Source organism: Thamnophis sirtalis, unplaced genomic scaffold, assembly GCF_051295495.1.
Source record: "Thamnophis sirtalis isolate CommonGarterSnake01/CBP01778 unplaced genomic scaffold, rThaSir2_p1.2 scaffold_3, whole genome shotgun sequence".
NCBI lineage: Eukaryota > Metazoa > Chordata > Lepidosauria > Squamata > Natricidae > Thamnophis > Thamnophis sirtalis.
The window spans coordinates 140,451,408-140,475,560 of NW_028261383.1; the positions used below are offsets into that span (position 1 = coordinate 140,451,408).

The 24,153-nt window shown below is 39.7% G+C and overlaps 1 protein-coding gene across 1 annotated transcript in view; it reads left to right on the forward strand.

The window, feature by feature from the left end:
* CACNG4 (calcium voltage-gated channel auxiliary subunit gamma 4) overlaps positions 1 to 23,917 on the forward strand; it is a 90,975-nt gene extending 67,058 nt beyond the window's left edge. The window contains exons 2-4 of the mRNA XM_014068257.2: positions 6,452 to 6,535; positions 17,091 to 17,231; positions 20,674 to 23,917. Of these exons, the coding sequence (XP_013923732.1) occupies positions 6,452 to 6,535; positions 17,091 to 17,231; positions 20,674 to 21,209 (761 nt within the window). The 3' untranslated portion in view covers positions 21,210 to 23,917. The remainder of the gene's footprint in view (positions 1 to 6,451; positions 6,536 to 17,090; positions 17,232 to 20,673) is intronic.
* The last annotated feature ends 236 nt before the right edge of the window (positions 23,918 to 24,153 follow it).

A 24,153-nucleotide genomic window follows, 5' to 3' on the forward strand; every position in this document is an offset into this window, starting at 1 on the left:
CCTAATTGATAAAATGATATTAGAAAATTGTAAGAACAGAAAAACGAACTTGAATATGGTCTGGATTGATTACAAAAAAGCATTTGACTCACTGCCACATAGTTGGATCATAAAATGCTTAGAAACAACTGGCATTAGCAAAAATATTACATCCTTTACTGAAAAGATGATGAAACAATGTAGAACTGAGTTGGCAGTAGGGAATGAGATCTACAGAATGGTTAATATCAAGCAAGGAATTTTCCAGGGCGATTCACTTTCACCTCTTCTCTTCATCATTGCAATGATCCCACTATCAGTAATCTTTAAAAAAATGAAATTAGGCTACCAAACAGCCAAAGAAGCTGAATTTTTTTTACTATATATGGATGATTTGAAACTCTATGGAAAGTCAGAAATAGAAATCCAATCATTGACAAACACAGTCCGCTCCAGTGGGTGCTCATCCCTTTCAGAGGAGGGGGTTGGGCAACCCTCTTCAATCTCTCCACCCCCCAGTGGGGATCCACACCTATCTCGCATGGTGACTCACTCCGGCCCCCCAACGGGGCTGTTCCTTGGGAGCCCAGACAGGGAATGGTGACCGCGGACGCAAGTCTGTTTGGTTTGGGAGCCCTGGGGGGTTCCGGGTTGGCCCAGGCCAGGGGACTGTCTCTACTCTCCGCCACACCATGAATTGGTTGGACCTTGGGCGGCATGCATAGCCCTGCTTCTTCTCCGGACCTCCGTGGAGGGCCGTGACATGCTCTTTTTGGCAGACAATGTGACTGCCAAGGTCCACATATTTTGTCAAGTGGGATCTCTCCCAGGCTCTTGGGCTGGAGGCCCTGGGGCTCGGCAACTGGGCGGAGCGGCCCCTGTCATCTTTGGGATCAGGACTCATTCCGGCCTGTCCAACCTTCTGGCAGTCTGGCTGACCCGAGCAACCCTGGACAACGGCAAGTGGCTGCTCCACCTGACCTTGTTTCGGGAGATCGGTTGGAGGTTGGGCACCTCTGGAGGACCTATTCACCACACTGGAGAATTCGCACCTGCTGGGCTTCTTTACCTGGTTTCAGAATGTCTGTCGGCGGGCGGCACGGAAGCTTCCCGAAGCAAGTGGCCCCCGGGTCTGCTGGGAGCCTCTCCCCCTATTCCCCTCATCCCCGGGATCCCCAGGAGGGGGGTAGCGAAGAGGGCCCTAGTGGTCTTCGTGGCTCCCTTTGTTGGCCCAGGAGGCCCTGGTTGGCAGATCCAGTCCAGCTGCTGGTGCCTTCCCCCTGGGAGGATTCCATGGGTAGAGATTGTCTTGCGTCAGGCAGTCTTGCTCCATCCGCAGCCCCAGGGGCTCCATCTGACCGCCGGGCTCTTGCACGGCGGCTCCTAGACGGGGGGCTAAGCTGTCCGCTGGGGGTTATGCACACCGTCGGGGCTTCTCGGCACCCGTCAGCACCTCAAAGTTATACCTCCACCGGGGCGGTTTTCATTAGGTGGTGTTCCCTGCAGGATATTGTCCCGGCCAGGGCCACTATTTCTCATGTCCTGATCTTTCCTTCAGGAGGACCTGGGCGGTGGGCTGTCCCACATCTCTCTTCGCCGGCAGGTGGCGGTGCTGCCTTTGGTCTTGGGGGGTGGGGGATCTTCTCTTCTCTATCACGGTACACTGGTCAAGCGTTTTCTTTGGGGGGTCGCTATTTTCTGGCCTCCCCCTCTCCATAGGTTCCCTACAGGGGATCTGCCCCTGGTTCTCAGGGACTTGACGGGGCCTCCGTTCGAGCCTCTCCGGACTTTCATCTGAAATTCTTGTCCCTTAAGGTGGTCTTTCTGGTGGCGATTGCCTCATCCCGGCGGATTTCAGGGCTGGGTGCTCTTTCATCCAAGGATGACATTGACATTTTCACCAGGATAGGGTGGTCTTCGCCTTGCCCCTACTTTTATCCCATAGGTGAACTCCCCCCTTTTCATAGGGCGCGGGGAATCTCTCTGCCTGGGTCTGTCTAGTGATAGGGAGAGGCTCTGACTCCGTTTAGTCATTCATCGCGCTTTGCGCGTTTGTCTCCGACGGACGGCGGGAGTCTGCTGGTAGTAGGCTTTATTTGTCCCCATCCCACCTGGGGCGTTGGGGGCCGAGGTGTCTTCGGCTACCATTAGCCGTTGGCTGCGTCAGGCCAACGTGGGCCTAGGGGGCGGCAGGTCGTCCTGTCCCATCGGGAGTCTCATCTCAGCTCATTCCCCTTGGAGGGCCGTGTCCATGGCAGCATGGGCCTCTGGGGCTCTCTTTGAGGTCTTTGTTGAGCCACTACTTGGGCGGCTCCATCTCCCTTCATCAGTCTTTATAGTCTAAATGCGTTCACCTCGGCGGCTGCTTTCCTTGCTCAGAGGGTCCTGCAGAGGGTGGCAGCTGCTCCTTCTCTTGGGCCATAGCTGTTTTGGGGTTTTTTCTCTCCCTGGGACTAAGCTCTGGTATGTCCCACACGTGACCACTCCCTCTCTTCCACTGCAAAAAGAACGTTAGTCTTACCTGAACATGTCTTTTCAGGGGAAGAGAGAGAGTGGTCACGATCCACCCTGTTTAGGTTGTTGGGGCCAAGGGGAGGGCCGGGTGGTTTTGTTGTTGGTTTTTTCGTTTCAGTTCTGTTGTTCGCCTTCAAGGAAACTGGGCAAGAGCGGAAGGCAGGAGTATTTAAGAAGTTTGCTCTCAGTCTTTGGACCAATCAGGCTTTGAGAACACCCACACGTGACCACTCCCTTTCTTCCCCTGAAAAGACACGTTCAGGTAAGACCAATGTTCTTTCTACAGAGAGAGGTGTGGTAGCATGTAGTCTGGAGTCCCAGGCTCTTTCTTGGAAGGCAAAGAGACGCCAGAACTTGGAATATCTGGTAGGCAGGAAGAAGGCAAGGACAGACCTTCCCTTGCAATTCACAGAGGATATCTATAGTTATGCAGCTAATTGATTTAGTCTGGCAAGATTCTGCCTGTAAGTTAACAACAATACAGGGAATTACTCAGTAGTAATTGCATATGTTTTGCTTGGTTCTTTGGGTCTTACATTAAGGTGCTGGTTTCCAGAATAATAGGGCCAGATTCTAAAGGCTAAAATCCTGTATAACAGCAACCTGGAGTGAGAAACCAAAATAAAACTCTATTTGGATGAACATAAGGAGTAGACAGGATTGTAGGAAGAAATAAGGGTAGAGATAGAAAGAGGTTGTGACAGGAGGACTCTGTAAATATAAACACCAATGGTTTAAAGAGGATATCAGGAAGTTGGCAGTTGAAAATAATAAAAGAGACCCATTTAAACTTAAGCAAAAACATGTTTCCTTGTTTGTTTACAGTATGTATAATCTGCCCCTTTCTTGATGAATGCTGGATAATGTGTAACTACAGAAAACAGTAAAAATCTTCAATAATTATGATGAGCACAATCCTTCAATCAACTGGGGAATATGTAAGATTGGGATTTTTTTGTTCTCCTTTACTCCAGCCTACAGCGTTTTCTATTTTTCCTACAGTTCTTTTGTGATTGCTCTAGTTTTATCAGCCTCCTTTTTGTTTCTGAGTCAAATGTATGGTGCTTCTTAAGATCATCACGTTGTTTTGATCAGATAACAGGTCACTTGCAACTGATTCTGAATGTTGATGTCACTCCTATTCCCCAACTGAGAATGTTGGTAATTAGACTAAGCTTTTCCATCACATTCATCTGTGGAAAGGGGATTCATAACAAGGTAAAGGATTGGGATGTGATTTTCCATTTTTTAATAAGCACAATGACACCATCACACTTGGGAGAAGCAGCCACAAGAAAAGAGCCTATTTGAAATGCAGTCGAGTTATTAACACAGCAAGAATCGAAGCTGATTGATATAACTCCAAATGCTTGCAATTATCTTCCCTGACATCTACTTACTAACAAATTTTCATAATTATGTTACCAGCATTTGCAGAATGCATTGATCAGCCGTTAAGCTCTCTGAATGGGCTCATAAGAAAGTGTGTAGTTTAGGGCAAGAAGCAAGCCCATTTCAATGACTTACAAAGCTGGTTTATTTCAATAGACATTTTAGGATCCGTATGTATTATATTTAACTGAAAATAGAAAAGAAAGGAGGATTATCTCCTCCGCCTTGCAGGAAGGGGTGGGGTGGGGGTAAGAGAGCACATGCTCCACACAAGGCTTTTTCATAAAACATAAAGCAACATTTGTCATTGCACACAGATGCAGTTAGAGTCTCTTTCCAGTAGAAACCCTGTCTCATGTACAGCTAAGACTTTAAAAGGCAGAGCATATGCAACCAGCAACATGTGGTCAGGCATATGGATAAGTATTCCAGCATTGCAGAATGTCAAGCAATAATTGATTGATGCAACTTTTTTCCTTCTGTGCATTTTTCCTCCTGGAAATATCATTTCCTAACTCACAGAGCAACTTCCTCTTTTCAATGTCTCAAAACCAGATGTGTAATCTCCTCCAGGTAGGGTTTTTTTTCCAGATTTCCTCTTCCTCCAACCACTGTTTTCCCCTCGTTTCTCCATAAAGCAAATCTGTAATGCATCAAATCTCCACAAAGCACATCCGGTCAATTATCTTGGTGGGCATAACATGTGTATGACAACCTTCAACACCTCCTTACAGAATCTCACAAAACTGACATTTCATCTAGACATTTAAATTAAAGCCTCCTTGAAGGACGAGGGGGAAAAGGATAGTCTACTTCTGTCAGAAATCAAGAAGGAGAAGCTCAGATCAAAAGAGACCCGTTGTTTATGAGCTGAAAATGTGCAAATTATAACAGCAGATTGCCTGAGAAAGATTGGAAACAAGGATTTGAGAAAATTGGACACTGCGCAATATGTACTGGGCACCCAAACCAGGAGTTGTTATCATTATTATTGCTAAATTTATTGTTATTCGCTCCAAAAGACTGGCTGGTTGTATTATGGACTTGCTTGTTTTGTTTAGGTTGCTTGGCAATTGCTAAAGAAACCAGGAATTTCTTCTCCCAATACTTATATGGTACAATAAAGATGGTCAGTACAACCAAAAGGTTTGTTTATTCTTACGCATCTCTGACCCTTTCCCCACCCCATGTGTAAAGAAAGGAACTTAAATAACAAGGAGATACTAGAGAGACACAAAGTTCTTAGAGAAGGTCCATTTTCTCAAGACAATGGAGAACTAATCCTCTGGTAGATAATGAAATACTGCTCTTGACAAAACATATTTCTTTATCCAATCCCATTTTAGTTAAGTGAGTGATTGTGTGGCCTTAAAGAGTTGACACAACGCACAATTTAATTGTTTACAGCACAGCTGTTGCGTACATCAACAATTCAATCCTATGCAATTTACCTTGACCATAAGGGGGATTTTCTTCTGAAGAGGCAGATACAGGATTGCTTGCTAATATAAACCAATTCTGCATATGCTCTAATCTAAAGTGAATATGTGTGGAGATCCTATCAACTAGTTTTTAAGAGTGAAAAAGCAAGTTGGCTCTCTTCTTTCATGAAAAATGTAGGCACAAAACCCTACATTTCTTGTTACTGGGTCCAATAAATTGTGCTTGAGGATTTATATTGCTCTTCACTAGGTAGGTGTTCCTAGATGGCAGAATGTCATTGAAACCCAATATGAGAGGGCACTTGTTTCCACTTAATCAACTCAATATGAGGTGACTGTAAAAAGACCAATTCCAGCTTGCATTATTAGGAAAGGAATGAAAAGATTTTGTGTTGGTGTTGTTCTGTTCAAGAAAAACCTTAAGTATGTTAGTCTCATGGGTATGTTAGTCTCAGGGCACTAGCCAGGAAGTTTAATACTGTATAGATAACACTAAAAAAGAACAATTAAAAGAGACAGGAAATAATTTTCTTTTATTATTTTTATTATTTGTACTTTAAGACTCCTGAATATTCACATATTGGAAGGGAAGGAACATTATGAAGAGTTTATGGTCCAGATACACCATCAATTCAAAAAATATACAGTAAAATCCAAACATTTCAAGCATTATACAATGAAATTGAAAGCCATATTGGTATAGCAATTAAAGGCACAGAGGTAGAAACTCTTGTGGCCATGAGTTCTAGCAGAGGTGGGTTGCTGCCGGTTCAGCCGAGCCGATAGTGGCGGTGGTGGGAGGCTCTGCCCACCAGTCCGGATGTTTCTGCACATGCACAGAAGCGTTGCACGCGCAAGCACGAGCGAACCAGTAGTAAACCGGTTAGCAACCCACCACTGAGTTCTAGTCTTGCTTTTGGACAAAGACAACAAGATGAGGTATGTTTGCATTAGCAGAATTATTTCTGTTTCCTTAACATGTGTCCCAAAATATTATTATAAATCACTTGTTGAATTCAAGGGACAATTCAAATACTTCAGAAATCTTGATTCTTTTGACTGAGTAAATCTTCAGGAAAATGCCCCCCTTCATTGATTTCTTTGGATGTTTTCTTCTTTTGCAGGGATATACAAGGGACACTGTTTTCGAATCAACCATTTCCCTGAAGACAATGACTATGATCATGATAGCTCTGAATATCTTCTCCGTAAGTTTTTTTTTAAAAAAAAAAAGCCAAAATCTATTTAAATAGGTATTGGTTCTTAGAAGAAGAGTTCTGTGTGATTTGTTTCTTTTTAGAAAAACAATCTGAATATAATGCTTGGATTTTCATGCATGAAAGTGATTACCATTGTATTAACACCCCCAGAAATTTTGAATCAATAATTTTGTCATTTTAATTAACAAGATTTCAATTTTACATTGTTGAAAATCCACTGGTATATCTGTACCAAAGACAAATAGCCCATAAAATATAAGCAGCTTGTGAAGGCTTTTGTACAACCCCAGAATCTCTACCTATTTGGCTGCCAAATTTCTGTGGCTGGGTCCATTTGTTCTGGTTTTGGCAGAATCTCCTATGAAGAACCATAAAAGAAGTAACCAGCGGTGCCTCAATGTAACAGTCTGCAATGAGAGAGGGGATAATTATGGCTATTTAGCGCCACTGTGGTTTCCATTTGCTTCCTTTATTTTGCAATAGACTTTACACAGTTTGCTATCACGTTTCTGCTGCTGGATTCCACCATACATTTTAAGTTCCTAAATGTTTATATTCCAAGATCCTGAGAATAAAGTAACAGCCCTTGTTATTAAATGACTTCCCACTCATTAAAGAATTGCCCCACTTGTCAAAGATCCAAAGAATAGTTACCACAACCTTTTTCCAACTTTCTTCCATCCAAGTAATTTGTATGAAAGCAAGTTTTGGAAGCATCCAAAAGAGATTATTCCCAGGCATTGTGTGACAGGTAGATCCAACTTCAGTTTTCAAAGACAGGCTCTGAAGCTAAGAACTCATGGAAGCTGATTTAAAGAGAGGATATACCTTACTCAACAGAGGTAGAGAGGGTGATAAGTGAGTTTGATCAACTGCTTTGAACAAACAAGTCATGACTGCATGTATCTAAATCACACAGTATTTCTCACTGATCCAGGTCAGTTTGGGGCAAATCTGCAAAATCCCACCACCACTTATTCCCCAACATCAGTCTGTTTGTTCTTATCTTTGCTGCTTGTACACATCCCCCCCCCACCAAGTAATAATCATTTATTGCTTCTGCTAGTTATTTATTTTTCATTTATATTCTGATTATCCCTCAAAAAGATATACATGACATCAATTTCATGTTATCTCAGTGAGCCTCCTTCCTGATTTATCCACATTTGCATGCTTCCATTTACTGTTTTCCTCTCCTATGTTACACCTAATTATTCTTCTCTGTGAGCTGTTTCTCAACCATGATGTACTGTATACTGCTTCTCCTGAATGTTTTCAGTCTCTGCTTAAAAGCCTCTCTCGTTAGTCAGCTGATTTTTCTAGCCAATCTGTCAGAAAAATTAGAAAATCACCATTTTTTTCCTGCCTTGGGAAGAAGAGATAGGAATTGCAGGTGATAGCTAAACCTATCTTTTTAGCTTTCTCATATTGGAAGAGTGCTGCTGAAAACAATTATATTATAAAACAGTTAGAAATCAAGTTTATATAGAGCTTCTACTCTATAAATGGCAGAAGTGTAGGATTTGTCTTTTAACACTCACTGGTAATAATAAGATTCCAAATAACGACAGCTGGGATGCCAACTGCTAGCATTTCTGGGGCAGGAGGTTTTGGCAATGTGCTTTTCCCCTCGGTTGTAATGCATTCCACATGGGCCTGCCCTTGAAGACTATTTGGAAACCGCCATTGGCGCAGAAGTAGGTGCTTACATGCTGACTGGATCTACTAGCTATAGCCATATAACATTGGTACTGTGGGAGCTACATTGTCTTCCCAACTATTTTTTAGCACAGTGCTAGTAATAGTTTAGAAAGAGTTACAAGGCTTATAGTTTGGTTTTCTCCAAACTGTAGAGGGCATTGGGAATCATCTAGAACACGATTGCGTCACATGACTTATCACAACATTTTTTTTTGCCTTTGCGGAGTTAGGGTGGGTGTGGCCTGCATGTGACACATCTGGCCTGTGGACCACCAGTCTGACAGGCCTGGTCTAGAAGGAGAACAGGAAGAGCTGCTACAAAGGCAACAATCAGATAAGTCGGTCTTGAACCCATTCCAAGAAATTAATTAGAGAGATCTAGGCCCTTCCCTAGTTTACGCACAGATAAGTGATGGAGGGCAACTTGCAAGATTCTGTTACTACAGATGTGACAATAAAAAGTATTCCTGGCCGATAGGGCATTAAGTTTCTTAGTTTGGTCTACCATAGAGGTTGACACAAACAGAATCTACCCACCCATCACAAGGCAAATCTGCAGGAGATAGTTGCTGTGTCTTTCCATGTCTTCTCACATTCAGCAGGCGGGAACTCATTTTCAGTTGCTCTAGTGCTAGAACTATATTCCTATTTGTGATTCTTAGAAAGTTATTAAACATTGTCTTTCTGAAAGATCCTTCGGGATGTAAAATTAAGGAACATATTACCTGAGATGCATAATAGCAGTATCAGAATAGCTGTAATTTATTGAGTATTCTGATAGGTTGCTTTAAATTAGAGATATTATAAGTCATAGGATATTATTTTTGTACATATTATTTATTGGGGAGGTGTCTTTTATTTTTTTGTTTTAGGTTTTTTTTTGCCATTAGCTGTGTAAGGAGAAAGTCTGATGTAGCATTAAAGCCATTTTAAATAAATAAAATAAAGCAACTTGACAAAAATTTAAATGTACAGGCAGTGACATGAAAATAATATATTCTGTCACAGTATTTAGAACAATAAGGAGCAAAGCTGCAAAGCATACGGTTCAGTAGTCAGTTCAGCTGTAGGCCACTGATCTAATACAGTAACTATAGAAGGGCTGACAGCAACATGCTGCCTTTATTTTCAAATTATCCAGCAGTTTTCAGGATTCAGGTTTAAGGAAAATGAGAGAATTCAAAATTGAAACAGAATCCCTTCTCACAGACAAATTAAAATAAACCTCTATGCCAGTAAAGAAAGCATGAATAAGAAATGGTTTTGATATGTTCAACTAGCTCTTTTGATATGTCCTATGTCAAATTATTTAGCAGGAATCCTCACACTAAAACATACCCGTTAGACAATGATAGGATAATTGGTTCTCATTTTTAAGCTCAGACAAATTAGAAGTTTGTTTCCTCAGTAAAAAAGAAGAAAAGTTTAAATAATTAAATGTTCTGGTATTATTCTTTGTGAAAAGACCAGAGTGGATTAGTTTCTTCATTTTTTAAGATGTAAAGACTTGAATTCCAAGATTTAATTAGTCTTGCATGAGATTAAAAAAATGTCAGCTTAGTCTCTTTGGTGAATACTTTTTTTAATTCTCTGAAAGTTCAAAAATACTTACATATTAACTGAACAACCTTCCTCTGCTTAGTTCCTATCCACTCACAAAACTTTCAGTTAGCGTGGCAGGTGGGTAAAAGTTATGGAAATTAGTGTCCCAGTTGTAGCAGCATATAAATTTAATAATGAAATATCCAGAGATTGCCTAGTTGATATTATGTTGTTCTAGGGAATAATACCAAGGAATTATGATAAACATGACTCCATTTAACCTAAGAAGACTCTCCTGAATGGCTGAAATAGACAACAATGGTAATAAAGCCTTTAGTTACTTTAGTCTTTCCCCCCCTCTCCTTAAACATTAAACAATCAATATTATTGGAGTTTATAATTCTTATAATGCCCATACACAGTTGGTTCTTAGTGCCAGTCACCCCACAATTATTTTGAAAAGGAGACTTTAGTTCCTTCTTTCCTTTTGTCCATTATTTCTCTCTCATTCTTTTACTTAATGATGTTTCTATAAAAAAAAAGCCAGGTAATAATATTATGATACACACAACTATGTGAGATCACGGCTGCCAGAAGCTAAAGTGCTCTGGGATTTTAGAATTCAGACAAATAAGTACCTGCCATATAACACCCCAGATTTGACAATTGTAGATAAGAAAGACAAAAAAAAGTCTGGCTAATGGATCTGATAGTACCTGAAGACAGCAGAATAGTAGTGAAAGAACTGGAGAAAAATCACAAATTACAATGACCTGCAAATGGAAATACAATGACTAGTGGCAAAATAAAGCAAAAGTAGTACCAATAGTAATAGGCACCTTGGCTGCAATCCCAAAACAACGAGAGCACCATTTGAACAACACTGGCACTGACAAATTCATCATCAGTCAATTGCAAAAGACAGCTATATTCAGAACAGCTTACATCCTGCGACAATATCTCTAGCACTATCAAACATCAATATTTACATTTCCCAGGTCCTTGGAAAGAACTCGGTATGTAGATAAAAATGCCAAATCCAGTCTGAACATCTGGCTGACTCTGCAACGATTCATAATAATCAATTGTGGATAAGCGATATGGCAATACGAGGAGATAGTAGAATACAAGACGAAGAATTGGAGAAGATCACAGAGTATCAAGATCTGAAAATTGAAATTGAAAACGGCCTCAATGGACATTAGCACATTAGGTGCCGTACCAAAAAATCTTGGATGGCACTTAGAAAATGTGTGCATTGACAAAAGTTCTGTCTATCAATTACAAATGGCCAGCCTACTTAGATCCAGACATACAATATACTATGTTGATAAATTATAATACCCTAGGTCAGGGATCGGCAACCTTAAACACTCAAAGAGCTGCATAGGTCCTAACTGGAACACCCCCCCCCCATTCAGTTCTGGAGCCAAGCGAAAGTCCGGTTCCCCCACCTAGCACGTCTCCTTTTTTCTCTATCTGTCCTAACTGAAATCCCTATCAATTGTGGAGCTGACTGGTGAGTGGGAGCCACAGCAGAGGGATGAAAGAGCCACATGCAGCTTCAGAGCCACAGGTTGCTAACTCCTGCCCTAGGTTTTCTCAATGCACATGAAGGCCAGCTAAAGAATTGGCAATTGTGATTTCAGATATTTTTTTCTTTGTTATAGCCATTCAACTCAGATGGACTCTGACCAGCATAAAGAACCCAAAAAAGTAAAAAATAATTACAAATAAATAAATAAAACCAGACAGATAGCCCAGTCTAAAACAATAATAACAGCAACAAGAAATCACAGCTGTGTTCCCAAAATACATTATATCCAGACCTCTAGGATGAAAACAAGATTTTAAGAGCTTTCTTGGACCTCAAGAAAGAAACAAGTAAAAATGTGCATAGGAGCATAAATATAACATATTATGCTTTCCAACTAAGAGTTTGCTGTGTAGCATCATCAGTAAGAATATAAGATACTCCATGTCTTGCTCTACCCAGAGCTTCAGCTAACATGAAAGCCACTTGTTGTCATGCTGAAATATTCATTTGACTGTAATGAGATTTCTGAGGTTGCCCAAGAGGTTGAGCAGATGCTGGACATCCAGAAGAGTGAGACCAATTTATCCTTTTCACTACAGCAGGTGCAACTTCACTGAAACCAATCTTCATTCACGTATGATGTCGTCTGAAAATATTCAGGCATCAAGAGGCTATAGTTAGCACAAAAAAAATGTCTTAGCTTGCATGACTGAGTTGATAGCAAGTCTTGGTCGCTAATCTTCCCTTTTTCCTAGAGCCTGGAAGGAAACCAAGCGGAATGAACAGCTGCCACATAATGAATAGCAATGCTTTATGGGGACTTTTATTGGAGCATGATCTGCTCACATTGCTTCATTTCTAGGCATGTAGAGCACAACCTATATTATGTGACAGTTTTCAAGGGAAATCTGCATTCTCACTTGTCTCTGTTCAGGATAATCAGAATTGAGTCTGCAATTCTAGAAAATTAACATTCATTTGCAAGGAAGAAAAAACAAGTCCTTGTTATTAAAGGAAGCACTATTTCCTGAAATAACTTAATGTGATGATGATGATGATGATGATGATGATGAAGAAGAAGAAGAAGAAGAAGAAGAAGAAGAAGAAGAAGAAGAAGAAGAAGAAGAAAATATCTATGAGAATGATCCCCATTCATTATTTCTTATTTAGACTCTGTATAACAGCACCTTTTTGAAGGTGAAAGGTGATCATTAGAGATACTTGTCAAATGCTGTTCCAAAATATAAGGGTGTTTAAACAAGGCTGGATGCTTCTCCACTTTTGTTTAATAATAATAATATCTATGGGCCTTTAGGCAACCCAAATGTTCATCTCCTACACTGGCAGATGGGTTTATCTCCATCTTACTTTAGAGGGATAATGCAGTGCTGCTATCAAGCTCCCAAGAGGCTTTAGAAGAGCCTAGTGTGTCCTGGTTCAGTATTGCCAAGAAGATGAAGTCACAATCAACTAGAACTATGTTTTTGCAAAGACATAGTCCATAAATGCTGTATGTTGTCGTATTTCCAGTTATAAATTTATAGAGTTATAAATTAAATATCAAAGTGGTTTTTTATTTGGAATTTCTCCTTTTATACATTGAAGTATTCTTCGTTGTAACTTACATTGTATTTTTTATGGCAGGCGTGATGTTCTTATATATTGGCTAAAGACCATAACAATACAATCTAAGAAATTTCCAATGGACCATCCATGTTGTTTTGGAAATAGAATCAATTACCAATTATAAGTCTGTGAAGGCTCCCTATGAGAAGATTATAGCATTTGGTATTTCTTATTAAGATGCTGGAGTACTAGGAAAGACTCATAGTCGACCAACTCTTTGTAAAGCCTATACCTGAACTATTAAATTTTGTTCATTCACCCGATCCCTTAATTTCTCTTGGAGATGCTGATAGGCAGAGACATCTCTTCTACTTTTTGAAGATGGTGGCTGCAATTGTTGTGCCTTAATTCTTACAAACATTGCCAGATTTATCAATATGTGTAAAAGGTGTAGCCAAAACAGTACCCTCCCTCATTTATACACTTTTAAATTGAAGCAGGAGGAATTAGATATCTCTACAAACATTTCCTGGCTCTCAGATGAGAGATCAAGTTTGTAGTCCTAGAGGCCTAACTGTCATTTGTTCACCTCAGAGGCTAACACAACATTATTAAGATTTTCACGACAATGCTGTTGATGACAGAACTTAAATCTCCTTTATTCCTATTTCAATTGACAGAATCTCCACTGTTGAGAATATTTATGTAAGTGGCAAGAATCATAGGAATATGCTTAGGTAACTTTTTGTCAGGTTTGGTCAGCAATTTAATGTAATGTGGAAGAATAACACTGGATTGTTTGCTATTGCAACAAGTATAAATAATATACTGTCTTCTAGATAACTACTAGTCTGCAGCTTCCCTGATTCCTTGCAGTTAGCCATGATGTCTACAACTGATGGGAGTTAAACATCACCTATTCCTGTTTTAAGTTGTTTTAAGATGTTTGAGGAAACAGCAAAGGGATTAAATCAAAGTACAGTTATGAATCTTAAGAGTAGAGACCATTAAACACAGTGGAATATGCTATCAGTATATTTATGGATTGTTGTACTGAAGATCACAAATCAGAAAATAAGGTGCTGAGTTTAAAGAGCAAGCATTCCATAGATTTCCAATGTGATGTTAATTAGGGCATAATCAGTCACATTTATATGGCAACCAGGAGGTCTTTAGAGTTTTCTTTCTGGCTTCCTTTTTTAATACTAGAGGATTTTTTCCCTGAATACATTTAATCCAAAACACTCATCCTCCTCGCAATTACAATGAATTACTAGATTGCAAATTTGTTATATTGCATATATCCCTCACAAAGTTGCCATATTGGTTAAGGCTTATTGTTACTGGAGTTTCCCAATACTTGGAAGATCACATATGGCCCATACTAGATTTACACATGTTCACACAGCCAGTATCAATCCAGATTCAGAACAAGGCTACCTTCCCCTTGTTGTCCAAGCAAAATTTGGTAATCTTTGAGAATTGATTGGACATTGTTAGATTATGGCCTAAACGAACCTCTAGGGGAAGGAGATTGTTCTACCATTTCTCTTATGTGACACAAAAGAATATAAAATGTTCTGTAAAATAAGAAAAGACACTGGTTTTGGTAAAGAATACTAGATCCAAGTGCGGAAGGATCCAGATTGAATCTTGTCCTCAAGTAGAACTGAAAAATTCTCTCCCTAAAACTGGAACTGACATTTACAACCAGTATTAACCAGGGAAGATATTTTTACATTTATTTAAAAATATCTCCAACTAAGTCAGGCTACTAGTACATTTAGTTCAGTATTCTTTGTAGCAAAATGGGGAACTGGTATAAAAATATCTTAAAGTAAGTGAGCTACTAATCCATTGTTTTTAGGGTAATGGGGAACTGGTGGCCTGCACATGTCACTGAAGTACAATTCCCAGTTTTCCTTAATATTCTACTTTGGCAAAAAATTAACTACTCATCCTGATCAACGTGGTGGTAAAAAAAATCAGTTCCAGATTTCAGGTAAAGAATTCTCCAGTCCCACCTGAGAAGCAATTACTTGAGGCTAGTAATGTTTACGTAGGGCAGTGATGGTGAACTTTTTCGGCACCAAGTGCCCAAATCAGAACCCGTGTGCGCGTGCTGCAGTCCCGGAAACCCAAAATACCAACTGGCTTGCACGTGCATATCTCTCTTTTTTTGGCAATTTTCAGGCCAGGTTTTTTGGGGGGGGGCACTCTCAAGCCATTTTTCAGGCTGTTTTCAGGTCATTTTGGGGGTGTTTTCAGCTAAAAACCACCCTGAAACCAGCCCGGAAAATGGCTTGTGTTTTGGCTATTTTTCAGAATGTTTTTTGCCATTTTCCAGACCGTTTTGGGCCATTTTCCGGCCATTTTCCAGTGCTCTGGTGCCCACAAAGACCAGCTGCCAGAAACCAGAAAAGCAGCTGATAACGTACACGTGCCCATAGAGAGGGCTTTGCGTGCCACTTCTGGCACCCATGCCACAGATTTGCCATCATGGACCTAGGGACCTTTACTTACTCTTTCTACTTATCAGATTTAGCTTTTTAGACAGCAGATGGAAAGCATGCCCCACTATTGCTTAAGTAACCAACGTGACTAATATGATCCCTATAAAATCATACTAAAATAGTTCCTTTGACAAACAAGCCCAGGTCAAATTCTATCATATTAAATAAACCCGGGCCTTGTGTCCTCAATCCATTTTGTCCTAGGATGCCAAACCAAGTTATGAGCACCACTGTTTTTCTTTCTCTGTCTCTAGGTAATTGTGAGCCTGTTCTGAAGCTCTTGCCTGAGGTAATTCTCTTGCAAATCAGTAAGCATCTCACTGTGATTGCAATTTACCCTTTAGTGTAGAATTAAAAAATGGCCATTACTTATTGGTAAAATCTGCAAAAGAGACATTGTGAAACAAGCTCAAGTGTTGCTCGTTCCTGACCGAGCCAATTTCCAAGATGCTGGAAATCTAATTTTTCCTCTACTTCCACAGCCCCTCTGTCAGTCTTCCTCAGCACTGCTCTTCTTCCCTTCCCTTTTTTCTTCCTTGTCCTCTGATTCTTTTCACTTTTATGGTTTGTACTCCTTCCCCCCAGTGCTGTTGGAGAATTTTCCAGGGCAGAAAAGAGGCTGACTTTCAAAGTGATAAATAAATAAATCAGCAAACATGCAGTGAAGGAACAGAATTCTGTGGAACCAAAGAAAAATGCCAACACCATGCAAATTGATCAATCAACTCAGACCTTGAAAGCGTGACAAAGAAGGCTGATTATTACTTAGACTCAGAAGGACGTGACCACCCAATGCCCCTTCTGCCCTCCTCTAAGCAAGCACCCCTTTAAACTCTATGCATTTGGTCTTTAAGGCTTCAGCCCCAGAGAAGGCTGGATGGGGCAGGACAGCTCCCATACAGTCAGTCTTAATTATCCAAATCCACATGCCTGCAAATGGCTGTTCATAATACTGCCTCCCTGGCATTATGCCATCATCTGCTCATCCATTTTTCATTTCTCTTCCGTGCATTAATTTCTGGGTTATTCTTTATAACCCCTTTAGCTGGTAGCTTGTCAGAAGATGTTTCCCCATATTGTGATTCCAGAAAGCTGATTATGGTAATAACCTCATAAATTTTCCAGCAGGAAGTGCAAAAACCTCATCAGGAGAAAAAACAAATAAAGCAAATGGAAGGTACAGTGTTTTGGGGGAGGCTTCCCATTCCAGAGGCAAACATTTTGCCCAAATACAAAGCATTCCTTATCTGGATAACTTTTCCAATTGCATTACTGTTCCCTTCATCCCCTAACATTATATTGGCCGGGGTGATTCTGGCACAGCTGGATAAATTACCTGGTGGACTCCAGGTTCCAGGATGTTGATAACCATTTGGATTTCTTTCACCTTTTTCGAGAGTATTTCCTGCAATTTTCTGATATTCTGTTGGTGTCACTTTTATACTGCTGATTTTACAGCCGTTACGAATGCCTGATGATGTTGATGACAATCATGTAGTTGTTTGGAAGCAGCTTCAGTAACATAATGCTCAATGTGCTGAGTGTAAATATTATTTGATTAATAAACTGTCACTAATCATATGAATTTGGTTTTTAATTGCTATATTTCTTTTTAAAAAACGATAGCAAAACAATCTTCCTCTTTTATGGTCCCCCCTTCTCTCTCGTCCCCTTTCTTTCTCAGGTATAGTACGTGCCTCCAGCGTGTTCCCCATCCTAAGTACAATCTTGCTGTTACTGGGAGGGCTCTGCATTGGAGCTGGGAGGATTTACAGCAGCAAAAACAACATTATCCTTAGTGCTGGAATTCTTTTTGTAGCAGCAGGTAACTTCATCTTTATTTTATAGGCTTCTTCTTTAATTTTTCAGTGGGCATTGGGAATGGAAAAGGTCATGTCCTCTAAATAATATCAGCAAAGGGATCTTATGATTTACTGGTTGAGTTCAGACCTTCACTGAGCCAATTCTGCTGGAACTGAAAGAGAATAAAATGTTATTTTCTTCAGCCCTTCCCTTTCCACAGCTCCAAGTGCCACCATATAAAGTCTGCAGACTTCAGGCTGAGAGGCACAATTTATTTTTTGCAAACTTTTTTCCCCCAGCATGGCCGTAAAAAGAAAGGTTGGAATAATAGAATAAATTACAGTGAATGGATTTAACAGAATACCACCTATTGCCATATTGAGTCCCCATTCCCCAAATAATTTTTAGGACCCCTATTTGCTTTTATTCTTCCTGAGAGGCAGGTAGATATATTTCCAAACCAGCCCTAGGCTAAACCATCCATCTGGCTCATGGAGCAAATTAGGATATCAAGAATCATCCTTGAAAATAAAGGCAGTGATATAATTGACACTTTATATAAAATGTGTTTTAAAAAATGTAAAAAGAATTATCGAACAGCCAACCAAAGGCAACCAAAGTAGGTGTCTGCTCACTTTCTAACACCTTGATGGAAACCACTCCTCCATATTTTCACATAGATTTTTGAATGGAATGGGAGGAGGTCTTAGTTTTACAGAGGAGCAAGAAAAAATCCTCTATGTTTCTACTATGGTCTTTCTCTAAAAACCCAAGAACTAATCATGGTTAGGTGCCTCTCTCTGCTGCTATTTTTTTCTTTCTTTATCAACTTCTAAAAGTACAGTCCTCCTTTTTGAAAAATAAGCCAACAAATGGTCAGTTTTGCAGAATATCCATGGTTCAGTGGTAGATAGTCTGATATCTTTGGGCTCGTGAAGTCATTTGGTACCAGATTGCTAACCCCTGGCGTGGTTGTTATATTCCCTTAGCTTAATTCTGATGTCCCACACAGATGATGCCTCATCTTACCACTTCTTAACCACTCTTAGGATGTAATTGTGGATTCTATCCAGTTTGCACTTGGACATTTGGAGTGTTCAATTTAAATGCAGCAGAGTTAGATCTGCATTAATAATACTAAGGTTAAATTGAAATCAAATAATGATTAACAATGAGGCTTCTGAGGATCTTGGTTTCACTGGGAGATACTTTGAGTGTCTTCTGGGTAGAAAAGCAGGATATGAGAGGCGTCAGAGAAGGAAAGTGTGTTCCACCATATAGAAAACAACTATTTGAGCACTCCCATTTTTAAAGGAATGCAGGTAGGTCTTCAAGCTGTCAAAGTTGTGGCCCACGGACTGGATGCATCACATCCTGGCCACACCTATGCCCGGTTCAGGGAAGGGCAGAAAAGTCGCAATATGTCATGTGTTGCCAACATGACGACATGAGTTTGACACCCCTGCTTTAGAGGAACCCAGAGCATTTTCATTTCTTTAAAAAAATGTAAATATAGCAGGTGAATCTATTTTCATTACATTCACACAGAACAAATTTGTTGTACTTATTCTGAATCCAGGATTTGCAGGGAAAGAATACAGAATAGTTAGATTTGCTGAAAGCAGCTTACATTATTCTTTGTGACCAGAAATGTTAGTGCATATCATAGGGATGTAAGTTTGGCCATCACTTACCTTACACATAGAAGAATCTTTTCTGTTTGAAGATCTCAAAAATATAGAATGTACATGTGGAGAAATGAGAGCTACTATCTCAGGAGGCCCCGTAGTTAATTAAATTGGCCAGGGTGGGAACATGCAGCCCCTGATTCAAGTTATCAATTCCACCTTGTGGCAGGAATTTATTTCCCACTGTTCAAAAAGGCAGTACTAAGAACCTCTATTGAGGAATCATTCTTACTTCTAGAAGACTTTTATAATTATAGACCAGTCACAAATATTACACTTCAGGAAAAATGATTGAGAATGCAGTAATTCCTCAGTTCCAAAAGTATCTGAGTGATATTGGCTCTGTGTAGAAGTTAAATCTGGAAAGGCTGGAGGTAAACAGAACAGAGATAATACCCTTATGGTGTCATTTGTTGTGCTCATCTTTCTAACTAGCCTCTTGTTCAGAAGATAATGAGATCTGATAAGATAACCCCAATCCAGGGGTGAAATTCAGCAGGTTCTGACAGGTTCTGAAGAACCGGTAGCAGAAATTTTGAGTAGTTCAGAGAACCAGCAAATGCCATCTCTGGCTGGTCCCAGAGTGGGGTGGGAATGGAGATTTTGCAATATCCTTCCCCTGCCATGCTCACCAAGCCATGCCCACAGAACCGGTAGTAACAAAAATTGAATTTCACCACTGCCCCAATCCTGTAACCCTTCCAAGTGTTAACTCATCCTCTTCCACGGACTGCTTTCAGTCATCTCTCACTCAGAAGTAAAGGCAAAAATATTACAGGGTTGTTGTTGTTTTTAATCAACAGGGATGGAGAAGAGAACTAGGAAGTAGACCAATAATAAACATGAAGACAATCTTTCTTATTACTGTTATTATAATGTGAATCCCAAAGTGACCTGGGATTTACATTCTAGTCTCAGAGCAATAAGCTTTTGTTTTAACAAGTGAAAGCCTGAAAATTAAATCTTACCTTGCTCAGGCTCAAACTTATTATTACGTGGTTTTTTTTGAGGCATAGATTTTGGGTGTGTGTGCATGCGTACCACCCATACACTGTATATCCTCCTCCAGTTGCCAGGGTCTTGAGAAACCTCCCCGGGGCTCACAGGACACCCAGCTCCTTCATAGCAGTTATTGACACATTTTACAAAAAGAATGCTGTCACTCATCATCATAAAGTAGGTGTACCCTATATCAGGGTTTGTTCTTCTCTGAGATTTGCCACAATGTTCTTTCCAAACTAAGCAGTTCACTGTATCTTAGACAGTGTAAGCTATATTCTACTGGATCTAAAAACAATTTAAAATAACATGAGGCACTTCCCATGATCCCCCCAAGGCACTTCCAATGGCTTCACCTTTTATCTACCTTAAGTAAGACAAGCGTTCAACCATATTGAACTTACTTTAATAACTGTTGTTATCAGTGACTTATACTATTGATTTTATTTTTGAGCATTCCTAGAGTTTGTTGGAAAGTATTGCCTTAAACCACTTAAATAACATAAGCAGAATTAAAGCTCTTGATGTTCTCCAAGTGTTTTGTACTTCAAGTCTAGGCAACTATTCATTTTATGCATATAATTAAGATTCCGGTCCAACAATATAAAGCAAATAAAATCATGCTCAGAACTGCATGAAAATATATTAGCCCATGGACTAATTATAAGACTAAAATGCAAATTGATATGGCAAGAAAGTTATTGTGATAATTGTCTTCTGGAGCTTTTCTCCTAACCAGATTTCTCTCCGCTATTTCCACCCCCACCCCCGTCCCAGGATTAAGTAACATAATAGGAATTATTGTCTACATCTCCAGCAATGCAGGCGATCCTAGTGACAAGCGGGATGAGGACAAAAAGAACCAATACAGTTACGGCTGGTCTTTTTACTTTGGAGCCTTGTCTTTCATTGTGGCAGAAACAGTCGGTGTGCTGGCTGTGAACATTTATATTGATAAAAACAAAGAGCTGAGGTTTAAGACCAAGAAGCAGTTCCTTAAGACTTCTGCTTCCCCTTATGCAAGGATGCCAAGCTACAGATACAGAAGAAGGAGGTCCAGATCCAGCTCTCGATCCACAGAACCTTCTCCATCCAGGGACATTTCTCCAGTGGGGATGAAAATGGCAGGTTCTCTTCCGATGAATGAAATCTCCATGTACACCCTCTCCAGAGAACCTCTGAAGGTCACCACAGCAGCAAGTTACAATATAGAGCAGGATGCCGGCTTTCTTCAGGTCCACAATTTCCTTCAAAAGGAATTCAAAGAGGGACTTCATATCAATATGGTCAACAGGAGAACAACACCTGTTTGAAGGGATTTGTTGGGTTGTTGGTTTTTTTTTTCTGAAACAAAGCAAAGGAAGTGAAATCCAGATCCTTTATACTGTAGGTGAAAAGCACGTCTTTTGAAAAGGCTCTTGCATACTTTGGGAATAAAAAAAATCCCAGAAAGAAGTTGCAGACAGAGAAATTAGCATAACACAATGACCCGGATAGATGGAACAATACCTTTTTAGCTGATTTTTATAAGCTCTTTCAAAATTTGATTAAGAAAAGAATATTTGAGAAATAATTGAAATCAGCCGTTCCAATCCCTGCACTTTTGTAATATGTATTGTGTAACTTGTGTCCTGGAAAATATTTTAGTGGAAATAGATTTTTAAATTTTCAATGTGGACTTTTTTCTACAACCCGGCCCTTTGGTACAATCTGAAATTCATCATAAATGCTGCCTAATGTTTATGTTTCTTTAGAGCAGAAAAAAAAGACATGAATGAGAATGGCGGGCTGGGAAATTCTGGGAGTTGAAGTCCACAGAGTGCCAAGGTTGGACACCCCTCTTTTAGAGCAAAAGTCAAACAATGGGGGTGGGGAAGAAGCATGTGGTTGTTTCCAACTTTTGAAGACCAGTGAGGGGAAACCATTCAAACTGGAGTCTTGCTCCTGAGCCTTAGGCATCCTTGGGGTTGGAGGAGAAAAATCTGGTTTCTGACTTTAAACACACTGTAATATTGCTGAGAATGTAGATGTAGACTCCATTTTCCTCTCTTCCTTGTTTACTGGATTGCCCAGTAGTCCTTGGCTTTTGATTTTTTTATTCTGTGCACCCTTAAGCAAAGACTGTGATTAGATGAAGAATATCAGTTCCTTCAAAACTGCCCATCCTTTATTACTGTATATAAATGAATAGCCGCCCCCAAAGGGTTGAAAAAACTTGAATTGCAAAGTCAAAAGCAACAATTTGGGGATGAGACGGTATGAACTGATGCTATATATATTTGTAAAGCAAGTTTCCCAAATTTTGTCAGAGGTAAGTTTAACTAACCCCACATTCTAGATTTCAAACATTTGTATAAAATAAATGAATAAATCCAGAACTCATAACATAAATAGACCTGTGTTGGCGATTGGAGAAGAGGGGCCTTTACTAAACCAATCATTTGCAGCCATAATTTTCTAGGCACTTCGTTGAAAAGTAATCCTTTACTTTGAGCTGCGATGAAATACACATGGCACCTACTCTAGCATGCTAAAAGTGTAATTCCATCCCTTCTTACAGGTTTTAAATATTTACCAGAAGCTTAGAACAAAGGAAGTAGCAGTTTGACTGTGTTAATGGCAGGAATTGCAGATTTTTTTTTCTATGAAGGGCTATTGATTCCAAACAAGAGCAATTACTATTAATGTAGTTCCATGTTTGAATACAAATTAATTGTATTATAGAAGTTCTTATTTTTTTTAAATAAAGAGCAGCTTTTGAAAAATAATTATCTAAAGCCTAGAAAAAGACTGCTTTGGCATTTGTTGAGTAAGAGGAAGACTACTATAACTCTTGCTTGAAAGGGAGACTGTAGAATTGGGCATGTGCACCCTTGCTCCTTTTATTAGGGAAAAATCTCTCCCATTCTTGGAAAGGCATGCAAGAGGTTGCTGTAAATATCTATGGCTACCTTTTTAAGGGGCAAAGGAACTCCCCAGAATTGCCAATAGAGAGAAGGAATGGAATTAAACAGAAGATCTACCTCTCTCACCCTCGGATTGGAGATTCCCCACCTCAGATTTCCTAGGCTTATAATTAATGCCAATTCAAATTTATCTGTGCTCTTGCAAAGCCTTAAGTTCTCTTAACATCACCGCAGAATCCTTTTGCATTGCATCTACTTCATAATACAAGCTGAGCTGAAGTGAACCAATTTGAGAGATATTTGTAGGGATAACTTTTTTTTAAGAAAAAGCTACTTTCGATAGTTCAAAAAGATCTTTTTAAAAGAGAGGAAAAAAGGGTCTGAAATGAATGCTGGAGGATGGTGTATTTTAAGACTAAAGTACCTTTTTTCTAAATCAGATCAAGCTCCACTATTTCCAGCATTCAGTCTTCAACCAGTACGGGCAAGACCAAAGCCTAGCAGACCAATTGCCGGTTCTTACTTTTACAGTAACTAAGGCTTCATTTTGATTTTATGGTTAATGGCCATTGATGAATCCACGATGATTCTAACAAGTTCAGGGATCAGCAATGAATGCCAACCAAACATCAAAGCGGTTCCATCAGGCCTTTCCAACACACGTAATGGTGCAAAGCATGAGGGGAGTGCAGTTCAGTAACATCTGGAGGGCCACATATGACTACCTTTGTAGGCCTTTTGCAAAACCATCTGAACAACTGGATGCAACTACATTTTATGTAAAATTGATGCTAATGTCCGTTAACCCTTTATGTGACAAAAGAGTGCACGAAGGTTACATTTATTTCAAGGTTTACTTTAAAACACTAAAGAAGTTATTTGTGTCTGTATACCTGTTCATGTTCTTACAAATGATAAGTTATTTCTTCTTTGAGATGTCTTAAAATAAAGTGTTGATAGGGGTAGTATAAAGCTATGATAAGAGTACATAAAGAAGCAGTTTGTGTCTGTGTCATTATTAAGTGCTTATGTCTCTTTTCATTGCTGTATATTCAAATGTGATTTCTCTGAATTATGTTTTCCTATTGTGTTAATAAACTAACAGGTAGAATTTAGTTATCATGTGTATTTGCTCTAATTAGAGTATCCGAACATATCCAATGAAATTATCCCTCTTTGAAGATTGTGGGATGGCACTGTCTAATATTTGGTATGTGTTGCATTGTAAAATCGACCATATTCTTCCAGTGGCTATGTTTTTGTTGATAATTGACTAGCTTCTGCACCATTTCACACACGCATATATATAAGTAAATATATTTGTATCATGTTTTGTGCACTGATATTGCCT